General features: G+C 40.9%; 1 protein-coding gene and 4 non-coding genes across 5 annotated transcripts in view; 3 read left to right on the forward strand and 2 right to left on the reverse strand.

Annotated features, from left to right (window-relative positions):
* Positions 1–803: 803 nt before the first annotated feature.
* The window catches only part of LOC128745470 (rootletin), a 31830-nt gene continuing 17965 nt past the window's right edge, over positions 804–14668 (reverse strand). Inside the window, 11 exon segments of the mRNA XM_053842545.1 lie at positions 804–1072; positions 1128–1750; positions 1817–3612; positions 3686–3871; positions 3926–4796; positions 5515–6196; positions 7535–7686; positions 7761–8453; positions 8521–8730; positions 12778–12943; positions 13018–13655. Of these exon segments, the coding sequence (XP_053698520.1) occupies positions 991–1072; positions 1128–1750; positions 1817–3612; positions 3686–3871; positions 3926–4796; positions 5515–6196; positions 7535–7686; positions 7761–8453; positions 8521–8730; positions 12778–12943; positions 13018–13655 (6099 nt within the window). The 3' untranslated portion in view covers positions 804–990.
* Trnag-ucc (transfer RNA glycine (anticodon UCC)) lies at positions 5382–5453 on the forward strand. The gene has a single exon. It is a non-coding gene; the product is annotated as a tRNA-Gly (tRNA).
* Positions 6277–6348, forward strand: Trnah-gug (transfer RNA histidin (anticodon GUG)). Its single transcript has one exon. It is a non-coding gene; the product is annotated as a tRNA-His (tRNA).
* Trnar-ucg (transfer RNA arginine (anticodon UCG)) lies at positions 7225–7297 on the forward strand. The gene has a single exon. It is a non-coding gene; the product is annotated as a tRNA-Arg (tRNA).
* On the reverse strand, positions 14296–14402 carry LOC128733230 (U6 spliceosomal RNA). The gene has a single exon (XR_008411905.1). It is a non-coding gene; the product is annotated as a U6 spliceosomal RNA (small nuclear RNA).

The following is a 14668-nucleotide window of genomic DNA, read 5'->3' on the forward strand; positions in this document are numbered from 1 at the left end:
CCAAGCTACGCAACCCGTCCTGTAGAAATTTCTTTAAAAGTGTAGATTCAAATGATTTTATCCACTTTAGTTTGGCGGTACCCCCAAACTAGACGATATAATCCGGAACAAACCGGATAAACTAGCTCCATAACTTGGATGCCTGTTTTCTGAGGCTTTGTGCAAACATTCTAGGAACATGTTTTTGCATTTCTGGTATCGACCCTTGAATTGTCTTGCTCACCTCCATCTGAAATTGTGACTTACTAAACTTTAGTTATTACCAATTCAGCTGATACGGCTGCTCTGTATTGATTTTTTCTCCTCAGGTTTATATACGAAATTAAACAAATCACTCAGCAATTGATTGTTACTGTTGAGTTCTCGATGCTTTGGGATGACTTGTTCTGATGCAATAACGGCAATAAACCCATACCAGGCAGGCTCAGTACCCTAAGTTATTCGGTATAAGTAGAGCTTGTGCGCGCAATCAGACGTCTACACGTGTTTGATTATAGCAATAAAAATATAATTTCAAATATTGTTCCGATCAATCCTTAGTTATATTCTTTGTAGTATAAAGAATAGGATGACCATTGAAATGAGCTCGATACTTTACGTTATAGATTATTATAATGTAATTGTGGTTAAACTGTATGAATAGATTCCACAGTGGAATTCAAGAATACTACCGTTAATACGCTACAAATCTTCTTTTCAAAACAAGAAAAGAAGACTAGTGAGTTGATTTGTATAACTGATTGGTTGAATGGTCGATCTGACGCCATATTTCAGGTCCAGCAAAATTCCGTTACTTTGCTTTTACTAATTTCGTTTTAACACTGACTGGCAATTTTAAACCTACGAATACACTTGATACAATTATCGAACGATAGTTCATCTGGAACTGCTTAATAATACACTGGTTAAAATGGCTGTTTTCTTTGGTATAAGGCAGTGATCTGACTCAAAATACTATTATGGTCTGCAACAGTTACTTGGCATAATAGTTCAACGATAAGTAGGGCTTAAAGCACAATCGTAGTCACGAGAAGTGGTCGGCGGCAAGCTTAACGATACGGCACTGTCCAATCTACCAAGAATTAAAGAGTGAAAGACAAGTTCCATAATTCACGACTGTAACTTACCTTCTTGCCTCGCTCTCCAACAGACTAGAATCGATCGGATCCTGAGCAACATTTCTCAAGGAATCGCCTAATGTTTGACGCAGCTGTTGCATCTCTCTGCCGGCCCGAGAGCTTCTTAGAATGTACATCTGCCTTCGCTTGGCCTCCTGTGCCAGCTGCTCGCGCAACATTGAGATTTGATTTTCCAAACGCAACACCTGCTGCCGGTGAGACTGCTCCCTAGCGTCCAACAACCGTTCCGCTTGAATTTGTGCACTCCGATAACGTTCGACATCGCCGCCGGCTCCTCCACATCCGCTTGATTTTATCGGTGATTCAAGCATCTTTGTCTTAGCCCTAGCCAGTTCGGCTTCTTTCTCCGCTAGTAACGTTTCCAATCGTCGAACTTTGATGCGTAATTCACGGCTTTCCTGTTCGATCTGATTGTGATCAAGACCGCAGCTATATTTTAAAGCCGTCGTTGAACCGGCAAAGCTACCCGACTCCAGTCTATTGGAATCAAATTCCCCACGGTCACTCTTTTCAGACCGATCGTACTGTACGTGACCGGAAAATTTACTGCCCTTTTCCAAACCACGCTTCTCGTTTTCCAGATGGCGAACTTTCTCGTGCAAAGCCTCGACCTAAAAAATAAAAATAAATCATTGTGACTAGCGGCAGACAAACAACGAATAATTGACCAAACTTGCCTTATTCCTCAGCTCTGTACGATCCCGCTGGGAATTGACCAGCTGTCGAGCAAGATCCTGATCGCCACCAGCTGTCGCACCGAACTGCTCCGAATTTTCCTGGTTCCATTTCGCTAATCTCAATTGCGATTCTAGGGCTGACTTCTGAACCTCGCACTCAGCCATCTGCTCTTGCAAACGCTGGGTCTGATCTTGAATGGCTTGCTGGTTGCGTCTCAGTTCATTGATCGTATGCTGCGAAGCGTCCAAACGTTCCGACAGAACTCTGCGCTCATTTTCGCTGTTTGTGAGTGACTTTTGCAATTGTTTGAGCTTATCCTGTCCGAGTGCAAATGTGTGCCCTTGATCGGCTGTGTGACGATGCAAACCAGAGATTTCACCTCTTAGCTCCGTTTCCGTTATAGCTGCAGCCTGTAAACGTTCTTTCAGTTGATCAACGGTGCTTTTAAGTGCTGCACAACGATCTTCCAGTTGCGTTGATGTTCGCTGATAGTTCTCTAGACGCTCCTGTTGGTTTCTTATGGTGCAATCCTTCTCTTGTAGTGCCATTTGTAGGCGTTGAATATCTCCTTCCAGAGCCACTCGTTGCAAATCGAGCTTGGATGCACGACCATCAGTTCGCGTAAGTTCATCCTGCAAGTGTCGCTTATCGGACTCTATGCGACACGCATGCTGTTTGCATTTTTCCAAACGCTCCTCCAGCTGTCCTTTCTCTTCGGTCGTACTTGCTAGTGATTGTTCTAAATGAACAACCTTCTCGCGGGTGACATTTAATTCGTCACTTTTTTGACGCAATGTTTCCTCGGTAGAATGAAGCATACTGATTTTCTGTGCCAATTTTGCTTCTAGATTCGTCTTGTCCTCGTTAATGGCTCGGTTGTGCTGCTGAAGTTTGCAAATTTTTCCCTCTAAACGCATCTGATTGTCGCATCCTTCCTGTAACTGTTTCTTAGACGAACACAGTTGCACTTTAAAATCATCTCGTTCACGTTCAATTTGGGCTACCTGCTGCATCAAAGTGCGTACCCCTTTACGGACCATTTCGGGATCAACATCTATGATTGCATTATCTCCCGATAAACTACGAGTTTCGTGGTGGTGATGATGGTGGAATTCGTCCCGTTCACTTCGGCCACGTGCTGGACTATACCTTCTGGATGGACTCAACAGTCGATAGGGCAAACTTACCGATCCATCCATCTGTATACCGGCGATGCGGCGCAAAGTATGACCGATGGAACTTAACTTATTATCCGTTTCCTTTTTGATAGCTTCCAACTGAACCAACTGCTCGTCTAATGCCCGTACTCTACCCTCAGACCCGCCAAGTCTTGCCTTTAGCTCCTGAATCTGTTGTGTAGCATCCGCTAGGCAAACCTCCAAGTTGTGTTTCTGATCTTCCAGTCGTTTTTCACGTCCTCTGCCATCTTCGATTCTAGCGCAAAGCTCCTGCTCACGCTGATGGAATCGATGCTCGTCCTGGTTAGCTTTGCATCTAACTCGGCCCAACTCTTGACGAGTGGCACACAGTGAACCTTCCAAATCGGACAACTGTTTTTTGATCTGATGCAATTCCTGTAGAATGCGTTCCTTTTCTTCCGTTTCATTCGCTAATCTCGCTTGAAGCTCTTTTTCGGCTGCATCGTTTTGGTTCGTTTGTGACTGGAATTTCTGAATGCTGCTCTGGGCTGTCGATAGTTCCTGATTCATCTTGGACATGTTATTTTCCGTTTCCTTTAGGATGGTCTGCAGTCGAACCTTTTCCTGTTCCAGCATGTTCCGGGTTTCCTCAAGAGCTATAGTTGACAAAACAAAACACAAATTATTTTTATTCTTTTTGGTAGAAACTGTAAATTCTTGAAATGTTACCGGCAATCTTCTGTAGGGCGTCATCCATCGAACGAGCTTGCTCACGACGCTGTCCTTCGACACGTTTTACATGGTCCCTCAGCTCCTTATTACTGTTGGCATATTTGTCACGTTCGATGTTGCTGTCAGCCAGTGTTCTGCGTGTATCTGTTAGTTCTTTTCTTGTGGCGTCAATACAATTTTCCGCTGAAATAAAACACGTTAGATATCCGTTGAAAAGCGAATTCAAATGCTACAAACCTTCCTTCAACTTTCGCTGAGTGTCTTGCAACTGTAAATGGACGGCATCGCAGCGGTCTTCCGCCAATCTTACTTGAACCTTGAGTTCTTCGATCTCCTTCATTGCAGCATCTTTCTCTTCTCTCAGCGAGCCCTGCATTACTTCTAGACGATTTAGTTCTTCTTCGGATCTGATGCGAGCTTCCTCCATTTTGGCACGCATTTTCGAAACTTCGTCCCGCAAGCAGCCAATAGTGGTTCGATCCTTTTCCTGGCGAGCCATCATCTCTCTCTTTAATCGATCACTGTTATCTAACTCCAGTTTGAGTTCTCGCGTTACTCCGTCCAATTTTTCCATAACGGCCTGTTTATCACGATGTGCAATTAATAGGGCCTGCTGTTTTTCGTTCTCCGCCCGAAGAATTGTTTCTTCATGCTGCTGATTCAACGCTTCCAGATGCATTTGGAGTGTTTCGAACTGCTCTTTAAGCGCTTGAATTTCCGTGTCCTTTGAGCCTTGCAATGCCTGCAACGCTTGATTCATTCGTTTTTCCAAAGAACTGCGAATGATTTCCTTTTCCTCGTTTAGTTTTTTAATATTTTCTTCCCCAAAAGTACGCAAATTGGACAATTTTTGTAAGAATTCTGCTTCCTGATTGGCAGCTGCATTGGTTAGCTGAATTTTGATGTCCTGAGCACGTCGTTCCGTATTTTCTAGATCCTTGTTCAGGCGAGCTATGAGCGACTTGTGGGATTCTTGTTTGATCAACAGGTCCTGATTTTCGCGCTCAAGAGCATCCTTGCGGGCTTCGGCTTCCTCTAGCGAAGTGTTAGTATCAAACAGAACTGCTTCCAAAGAGTCTTTCTCGCTACGTAGGGATGCTAGTTGCTCCTATTGAAACGATAATAGAAGTTCCATAATTATAATCAAGTTAGGCGTATGTTACCCATGAATTAACAAGAATATTCATTTAGTTTCAATTCAATTCAATTCATTTATTGTCCGATAGCGTAAGGCAAGCCTTTTTTAAATCTACTATCTCCGATCTTACTATATCAGTATTGTACAGTTTTCTATTATTATATCTACTACTAATAAACTAATTTGTATTTGTATGTAATAAACTAATGTCGGTTCCAATAATCTAGAGAGCCCCTCTTAAGCCCCTCATTTAGTTTGCATATGCAAAAAGTAAAATTTCTTCATTTTCAGCACTGGTGCAGCACATTGATTTTTCAAGAACATCTTTATTTTTAATTTCCAGGCACCTGACATCTTTGCAACCGCATAGTGAAATTTTAATGAATATCTGACCAGTAATTTTCAGTTCTAAATGTGAATTTATGTTAATAAGTGCCAAATGCTAAGTTTATTTAAGAAATTTCTAATTTTTAGTTTCATGATTTGGTTCAGTGTATTGCTTAGCATTAGCGCAACACTGGAAAATAAATTACTTTTGGCAACAAAATGATCACAGCGTCGGTGGTGTAATGGTCAGCATAGTTGCCTTCCAAGCAGTTGATCCGGGTTCGATTCCCGGCCGACGCAGGATTTTTTTTAAATCTTCGATCGAATTTTCAATCGATCAAGAACATATATTTTAATTTACCTGCAATCTCTGAAGTTCCTTCTCGTGGCTTTCAATTGTAACCGACTTTTCTTCACTCTCTTTTACCAGGTCCTCTAAGCCTCGATTTAATCTTGCATTCATCTCGTTGGCTTGCTCCAACCGCTGCCTTAGTCGCATCACTTCCTCGCCAATGGTCTCCTTTTTCCGAGAAATGGTGGCTAGCTGATTGCTTATATCATTTCTTTCTCTACCAATGCAACTTAGCTCCTGTTCTATCTTGTCCTTTTCCATTTCCAAACATTTCAAACGCTCACTGATTGTCAATTTTTCTGAATCAAGATCCAATCGGGCCTGTTCGGCTGATATCAATTCCTTTTTCAAAGTTGCTAAATCCACTGTTTGATCAGATACCTGGGTTTTCAGTTTGCCTCGTTCGTCTTCCAACTGAACAATATTTTCTCTAAGCTGTTTAATTTCCATTTCTAAATGCTCGTTAGATGAGCCTTTTTTCTCCAAGCTAATTTGAAGCCCATCACGCTCGTTAACAGTTCGGTCAAATTCAAATTCTAACTCCAGCTTTTGTTTCTCAATTAGGTTAAGCAATCCCTCCGATTCAATTCGTTGCTGTTCAAGCAAATCACGCGCCAGGTAGAGTTTGTTCAATTCCTCCCTTAGAGTAATGGTTTCCTCACGAAGACGGCTGGAACGCTCTTCCTCAGCCCTAAAGAATAGAAAACAAAATAGAGAACGTAAGTTACTTTATAAATAGCTTTAGCAAAAAGGCAACACCGTGTTCCGATAGCCGTGATCGTCTAGTGGTTAGGACCCTACGTTGTGGCCGTAGTAACCCAGGTTCGAATCCTGGTCACGGCAGTGATTGAAAAGTCGCTGTCACGGATGGGACTGATTTTTTTCTGTTTTTGATTCGAATATTATGCAAATTAAATAGCATGATATATTTTCCTTCTGCATTTTCCATCTTATACGAACTATTGGATTAGAGTTGGAAATGTAGATTAGAAAATGAATAAAACCTTTTTTGATAGTACGAATTACTGTAAAATTATCTTTTCTTATTAATTTTTAGTTTAGGTAAGTTTAATTTTCGTTTTCGAGCCGCTCAACACAACAATAAATATTGTACCAGAAATAAGACAACAAAATTATGAAATGAAAATAAAAAAGAATCTAATAATATTTTGATGCATCAAATACAAGAGATATGAAAAGAATATTTGCAACTGTTCAAAAGCCAATGAAAAACTTATCTGCAGGCAATACTTTGCAAAATTTTGCACATTCCTTGAGACTCTACGCATATCTTGCCAGATTTGTTAATAAATACGAATAAAATCTATAAATCTGAGCATATATGAGGCTAAGACGCTCAATAACAAAAGAAAATATTTCATTTTTATCAAACTCTGCTTGCAGCTTCCAAAATCCTGCATTAGTAAGGAAATCAGTACATTTTTGACGTAGGACTGCGTCTTACGGCAAGTTTTGAAATTGGATGTCATTCCAAAAAATCGAAAAATGCGAGCGTCACGAAAAATGAAAGATTTCGAGCGCTAATAGCTCAGCGGTTTCCCGATCGATTCTTATTTGTGCGGCACTATGCTATGCAAAGCATTACAAATGTTCACGCCATGACCGTTTACCTCAATTCTATACTTCCTCAAGTTTCCGTCTCGTCCATCGCTTACATGCTGTAGCTAAAAAATAGCTCTAAACAACAAATTTCCGTCTGACCGTGTGGCCTAATGGAGAAGGCGTCGGACTTCGGATCCGAAGATTGCAGGTTCGAGTCCTGTCACGGTCGATTGCGATACTTTTTTTACCATTTTTGTTTACATACTACTTCTATAACAATACGGAAATAAAATCAAACAAAAGCATATTGCAGCCGATGTTTCACACAATCTGTTTCACAGTGAACAAACGTCAACGAAATAAAAAAATAAACTGTGAATAATTATATTGAAATTAAAAAATTATAGTTATTAACTAATCAGTTTTTTTTACAGATAAATTAATATATCAATTATCAATGACTTACCGAAGGTTCATTTCCTGAATGTCTTTATCCTTTTGAACACGTGCAAGTTCACTTTCTACCATCTTTTTCTCATCCTCCAGGGAGTCGTACATTTTTTGCAATTTGCTATTGACATGTTGTAATTTTTCGTAATCCGTATTGAGACTGTCAACCTAAAACCAACATGGGTAAACATGGATAAATCAGTGCCTATTGTTCCTAACTTAGTCAACGCAAAATTCTTTACAATTGAATTCAGTTCAGCTTTGCCTCTCTCGACGGAGTGCTTATCAGTGCGTAGTCCATCTAGCGTCTTTTGTAAACTATCCCGCTCCTTGTATAATTCCGCCAGCTGGTGGTTGGCAGAGTCCAGCTTCTCGGTTAACTCCGATACCTTGCCGGTCAGTACTTCGCGAGTGTGTTCACAATTTTCTAGCTGTTTTTTGCTGGCCGTCAGTGCATCGTTGTTGGATTGCAGCTTAACTTGCAAATCATGAATGGACAATTGGTACTTGTGCAGTGCCGCTTGTACAGCCGAAATGGTTCCCTCAGTAAACGCTTGGGACGTTCGAATGGCACCACGTTTCGGTGACCTGGGTGGAGCCGGAAGTCCACCTGGCTGCGACAGATGAAGATGGTGCACCGAAGTGTCCGTTTCGGCGGTCGCTGTTGATTCGGCATCCTGTACCACTGCATGGGCAATTTCACGTAAAGCACTCTGCAAGCGTTCCAATTCATCATTTAAACGCTGTGTCAATCCAACCTGACCCTCTGCTTGGGCGTTGCGTTCTTCGAGTAGTTTGAGATCCTGCAACATCTGTTGCAGTCGTTGATCTCGTTGGGCAATTTCCTGTCTAGCGTTTTCGTGCTGCAGTTTCAGCTCACCCAACTGAGATTTCAGGTCGATGTTTTCCCGTTCAATGTGCATCTGCTGAGCTTCCTGGAAAGCAGGAGAAAATGGTTTAATTTCTTTGAAGGATGGCTACAGGAAATTGCTGATTTCGAACCTCGATTTTCGACGTCTGCTTTATATTCACCGAGACTCCACTGCAGGAACCGACCACTTCGCGTCCGGTTCCGGTTAGCTCCAGCTGCATTCGTCCCAGTTCCATCTTAGTGGTCGCAGACATTTCCTTGAACATACGCTTCACGTTGACTACTTCGCGCCACATTTTAAGCAGTCTGGTGTGTTCGTTGTTGTAATAGTCGTTAAAGGCCTAATCACATAGAAAAAGAAAATACATGTTTTTCCAAGAAAATAAAAATGAAAAGAGGGCTTTAAACTTCTATCAGGTCTGAAAAAACCCAAGCCCCAAGGTAAGCACTAGAAAAATCCTAATCCTACGCATTATTTTACTTCCATTTAGCTAGCGATTGACGCGTAGCGCGAGAGGCTCTTTTGTAAATCAGGATCAGACCAATTATGCCGGCTGTTATTTCGTAACAAGGTATAATTGGAGGTAACCGACTTCAGCTATTGAGGCGGCTGAAGAAACCCACTCATCACGCCCTGATATTGAACCTAAAGTGGAAAGATATCGAACCGTTCGTCGTTACTAGCAACCGTTCTGTTCATAGAGCGATTGCCAGTTGCTTGTTTATGCTTTCGTTACACAGTGCAGTGCAGGCAGACACATAAATACTATCGAGCTTTCCGATGGTAATACAGTCTATTTCGCCTTTGGGCTATTTATAGAGTTGAGTCTTGAGTTGAGTTTAGAGACCTTCACGGGGATGTATTATATATATTTATATTTGATATAAAACCGCATTTTGACGTAGGACTACGTCTTACGGCAAGTTTTGAGATAGGGTGTCATTCCAAAAAATCGAAAAATGCGAGCGTCACGAAAAATGAAAGGTTTTGAGCGCTAATAGCTCAGCGGTTTTCCTATCGATTTTCAATATTCTTACATCGGAAAATCTTATAAGAATTGACCCAAATGAAGAAAAGTATGGATTCTTGATGTTGAACTATTGAAAAATTGGAAATAATGAACCTATGTTTTACCAGAATTCTCGCTTCGTGATTGGTTGGAAGATTCTTTGCGATGATCTAAACCTATACTAATTTGATATCTGTGCTTGGGAAGTAAGCCAAAACAAGTGACCAAATTCGCCCATTTCAACAAAATTTCTTAACACCGCGGTTAAACCTAGACCATTTTGATGTCCTTGCTTGGGAAGTACGCCAGGAAGAGTGACAAAGCCCCCTCGTGTCAATGAATTTCTTACGAACGCGATTACACCTAGTCCAATTTGATGTCTGTGTTAAGAAAGTGTGCCAGAAAAAATGACACAAGTTCGTCGTCCCAACAAATCGCAAATTCTTTACTGCGAGATGATTAAACCTCGGCGAATTTGATATCTGTGTTGGAAAACTGTGCTACAGCTGTAGTGTTCGGTTATAATACGACTCTGTATGAAGGTGAAATTAGTCATCATCGATTCTGCCAATTTCAAAAGCAGTTTTTTTGTTTGAAAAATCAGAGGGGTTGTGTACAAGACACGACCGCATATATAGGTGACGCAGGACTACGTAAGTCTCTTTGTAGTGATAGTAGCATGTATTCATGCTTGTAATCATTCGATTCTTCATGTATACATGCTATATGCAACATATATACAAGCTACATGCGTTGTATGCAACATTTATCAAAGTAGTAACATTGCATACGTTCAATTCTCAAAAGATTGTGTATTTGAAAACAATTTAACAAAATCAAGAACCGCATGCTTACCGACCGTTTCATTAGAAGTGTATTGAAAAGATGTGCTGTTGATAAAATAGGATTGAATTGGTAAAATCCCTTCAACGTGGGGAACCATGGGTAATAAAAACAATCTTTAATTTCAGTAAGATAGCAGGAAAGCAATAGTTTGTGTTCTTGATTTTGTTAAATTGTTTTCAAATGCACACTCTTTTGAGAATTGAACGTATGCAATATTACTAATTTGGTAAATGTTACATACAACGCATATAGCATGTATACATGAAGAATCGAATGATTACAAGCATGAATACATGCTACTATCACTACAAAGAGACTTACGTAGTCCTGCGTCACCTATATATGCGGTCGTGTCTTGTACACAACCCCTCTGATTTTTTAAAATTAAGTATGTACTCATTATAGAATAAATTGAAATAGTTGATTGCTTCGAGGCAAATTAAGGCCGTATGCGGGTGAATTGCGTCCAAATTATAGAGCACTGCACCAGACCTTGTAACCTCACTTTTCTGACAGCACTTGGTGCTTTGTTTACAAGTTGTTAGTAATTAAAATCAACCTGCGTTTTTGTTTGTAAAGTATTAGTTCTTTTTATCAGTAATAACACGACTCCAAAAGTGATCGGTCAGCTTTCCGCCTGCGCTAATTTCTTGCAGTCGGACAGCAAGAATCAAGAAGCGGTACGAAGAAAAAATTAGCGCTATCAGTTACGTTGTCCCGTACAACGCGCAATTGACCACGGAAGATTTCCCGTGTACAGTGACTGCAGAACACTGTCTCTGTATCGTTGTCTATTTAGTTAGCCACGTGTTCCCTGCATCAGGAGAAAGCTTCCGGAAAGTCAAGAGCTTCCAAGCCTACCAAAAATTTGCGACAGGGTTTGTTTTTGCGGTCGAAGGAGCTACTCTAAACGGCTCGCATGTAGTCAAAGGAAAGGTAAAATTATGGAACATATTTTGGATCTCATTAAAATAATATGTATTTGAATGTGCGGAGAGATTGAATCTTCCGCGAGTACCGACTTGGGAATCCAAACGGAGCTATACAGTCTGCGTACTGCGGTTGTGTTGCTGGTTTAACAGAATCGTATTCACACGTCCTCACGTTGCTGTTTAATCTCGCAAATCTGCATATTATGGTGTCCACATACAAGGTAAAGAGTAGATTTTTTGTCAAATGTAAATTGGAATAATTTTTCCTTATTATGTTGTACTGATATAAACACAAAGTTACCAGAATGGAGGATCTTATTGTAAATAGTAACAGAGAATTTTTTTGACATTTTTGGACAATTCAGATGGATCAGATGCAGCAGTGTTTTAAGAGTTTTGCTGTGGAAGCTGCTCGGATAACATACAGAATAATTTTTCTCGACAGAATAATATACTATTGCAAAACTTATTCGACCCGAGTCTAGAAGAAGGAAGTCTTGGCAATATTTATGACACCATTTTGAACTTGTCCTCAACAATAACAATAAACGCTTCGGAAATTGAAGAAGTGAATGCCAGCAAACAACTTCCGATTTATGGATATGGGCTCGTACAAGCCGCATAATAGCTTCCATCGTGTAGGAGTGCATGTAAGCATCTGTAAAAGAATTGCCTTCGAAAATTATCCTTTTGAGTAAAATTTGCTATCCCCGTTCTATGGCTTTTAATAGTGAAGCAACATATGGACGGATGACACGAAGAAACAGTTAAGCTGGCTTATACAGTGAAGTTAAATGATTCTGCTAAATCATTTCTTCTGTTAAATGATTGATATGTGCTTGGAAAGCATGCCAGAAATAGTGATAAAGCCCTCTTGTCTTAACAAAATTTGTTAGGATCGTTATAAACCGAGACCAATTTGATGTCTGTGTTAGGGAAGTGCGCCAGAAGAAGTGACAAGTCTTCTCATCCTATAACCAGATTTCTTGGTACCGCGATAAACCTATAAACCTCCAATTTCATGTCTTAAAAGTGAGCAGTTATAAAACACACAGTATCCACATACTGTAAAAATTGATTCTTGAAATACGACCAAGCAAAAGAAAGGAACGGTCGCTTAAAAATTTTCACTTTGAGGACATGGACATGTATTTACACTTTAACAAAATTGTTTGCTTTCAGTTAAGGACATCACGTTGGTCTAGCTTTAACCGAAAAATATAATCTCTGATCACTTTTACCTAAAATCTGTCGTCAAGGTCCTGGGAAGCAAAAGCTGTTTGTATGTGATTGGTTGATTGATTCGTTTTGGACAGTGATTGATATTTATGCTTATTGCTTATTCCAATAGTGACTTGCAAAATAGGATCTTTTTTTCGGTTCAATGCGAAAAAGATTTTTGATCAATCGGTGTGAAAAGATTGAAAATCTACCAGAAAATCGATAAGATACTAACGTATTTTTTAGAATGACACCGAACCTTGTCGTGAGACAAACAACAACAACAAACTTTCTTCAGCAATAGCTTCACTGCACTGTTCCACGAATATTTTAATGAGTATTTAAATTTAGGCAGCTCGGGTGTAAAGAATCAACGCACCTGCTCTTCCTCCTTCCATTCGTCCTCCTTGGCCAGTAGCTCATCCCTTAAGCTTTCCCAGTCCGTGGTAAGCTTCTGGAGATCATTGGTTAACGCTTCGTTGGATCGTTGGGACTCCTCCAGCTGCTGACGCAGGCAGGAGTTCTCGACCAGTAGTTTTTCGCAGCTGCAAAGCGTATCAAAACAATTTAAAAATGCCACCCACGTGCTGATAACATTTTTTCTTTATTGCAAACTCACCGCCGTCGTTCCTCATCGAGCTGATGTCGGATCTCATCGTGGCCACCTTCAGCGTATTTGCGACACGGTGATTGCGATCGGGATCTCGAGCGCGACCGTTCCCTAGCCACTGGACATGGTGGTAGACTCAGTGGAGCGTTTGAACCTGTGCCAGGGCAAGGGCCAACCGTTGCAGCAGTACACACTGACGATGATGGTGCACGGTGATGTCGGCCGGGAGATGCCTCCCGAGCAGTGTAAACTGGACAAACGCTTTGAGCTGGCGTTTGTTCTAGCTCTGTGCAGCGTTGTTTGTACTGCAGCACTTTGGCTTGCAGACGGCTAACAAGTGCAGCCTGATTGTTTTGAGCTTGTTTGTACGTCTCGATCCGGCGTCGGTAGTTACTCGCCTCTTCCTGCAAGCGGTGACGCAATTCATTGTTTTGCCTTATCAAGGAGCTGGTGTCCGGTGATGGCGGACTCAACATCCTAGATGATTGTGCAGCCCCTGCACTAGATGAATCCAGTCGTGACTTATTGAACGGGCGAGTAAACGGTTTTTTACGATCTCCGGAACCAGTTCCGATGCCGCCTCCACCGCCGCCACCTTCGCCAAGATGCCGAGATGCTATACTAGGTGCACAATCTTTGCCACCCAACTAGAAAAAAAGAGAGATTTCGAAAAGGTTATTTTGACTATTTTAAAGTATACTGTAATTAAATGAACCTTAAACGACACAACTTTCTTCATTACTATCAACATCAACCACAGAATAAACCAAAAAACATCCTCGTTATTCAATTCCATTCACAGAACTGACCAGCAGTCTGTCCGGTTACTCGGCAAGTCGTAGGAAACCACAACAAATCGTATCCGGTTTTTTGCCTATCCAAGGAGTTGAATGAATTCCAAAATCAATATTTTCCACTCTTTCTCTTGTTCAACTGACCACCACCGACGACGACGCGGTAGACGTATAGAAGCCACATTAATTGCCACCTGACCGACCGACCAGGTTACCCCTATAACGTTACACACGTGCTTTTTATCGAGTGTTCCAGGCACTCTTATTATATATGCCAGCCGTGACGTCATCGCCGTAATTAGCGGTCCCCTCTTAAATAAACAATTAGCATGCATGCACAATGCACAGCAAACGAAAGGGAAAGCCTGACCACAAAATGATAAAAATCTAGGTCTGAACACTTCCATCCACGCAGTTCCAACAGTTCCACACAATAATTTGGTCTAGATATTTTTTTTTACTTTTCCGGTAAGTCAGAAAAGTAAAATGACAAAAAAATGTGGAACGCTTCACGATTTTGCGTGTCATCCTTGCGCAGGGGCCATGCTAATCTTCTCTGTATCGTTCCAATTTTAGTATATGTCCAGCCGAAGCTAGGACGAGCGAAGAGTGCAGAACTTTCCTTATATAGAAGGTATGATAAATAATAGTTCTAGCGATGCATAAGGAGAAACCGAAACACATATTTTTACAGTGATGCCAATATTTTAGATTTTTTTTTGTTTTTCCCATTTTATTAGTAGAAATGCCTTTCATTAATGTTCATGGAAATTAATGAAGGTACTGATCTTTTTACAAAAAATTTACCTGATTGATTGCCCCTAAATTAAACAGAAGAAAAAGGAGTTTGATCCGCTCTTATGTTG

Source organism: Sabethes cyaneus, chromosome 1, assembly GCF_943734655.1.
Source record: "Sabethes cyaneus chromosome 1, idSabCyanKW18_F2, whole genome shotgun sequence".
Lineage (NCBI taxonomy): Eukaryota > Metazoa > Arthropoda > Insecta > Diptera > Culicidae > Sabethes > Sabethes cyaneus.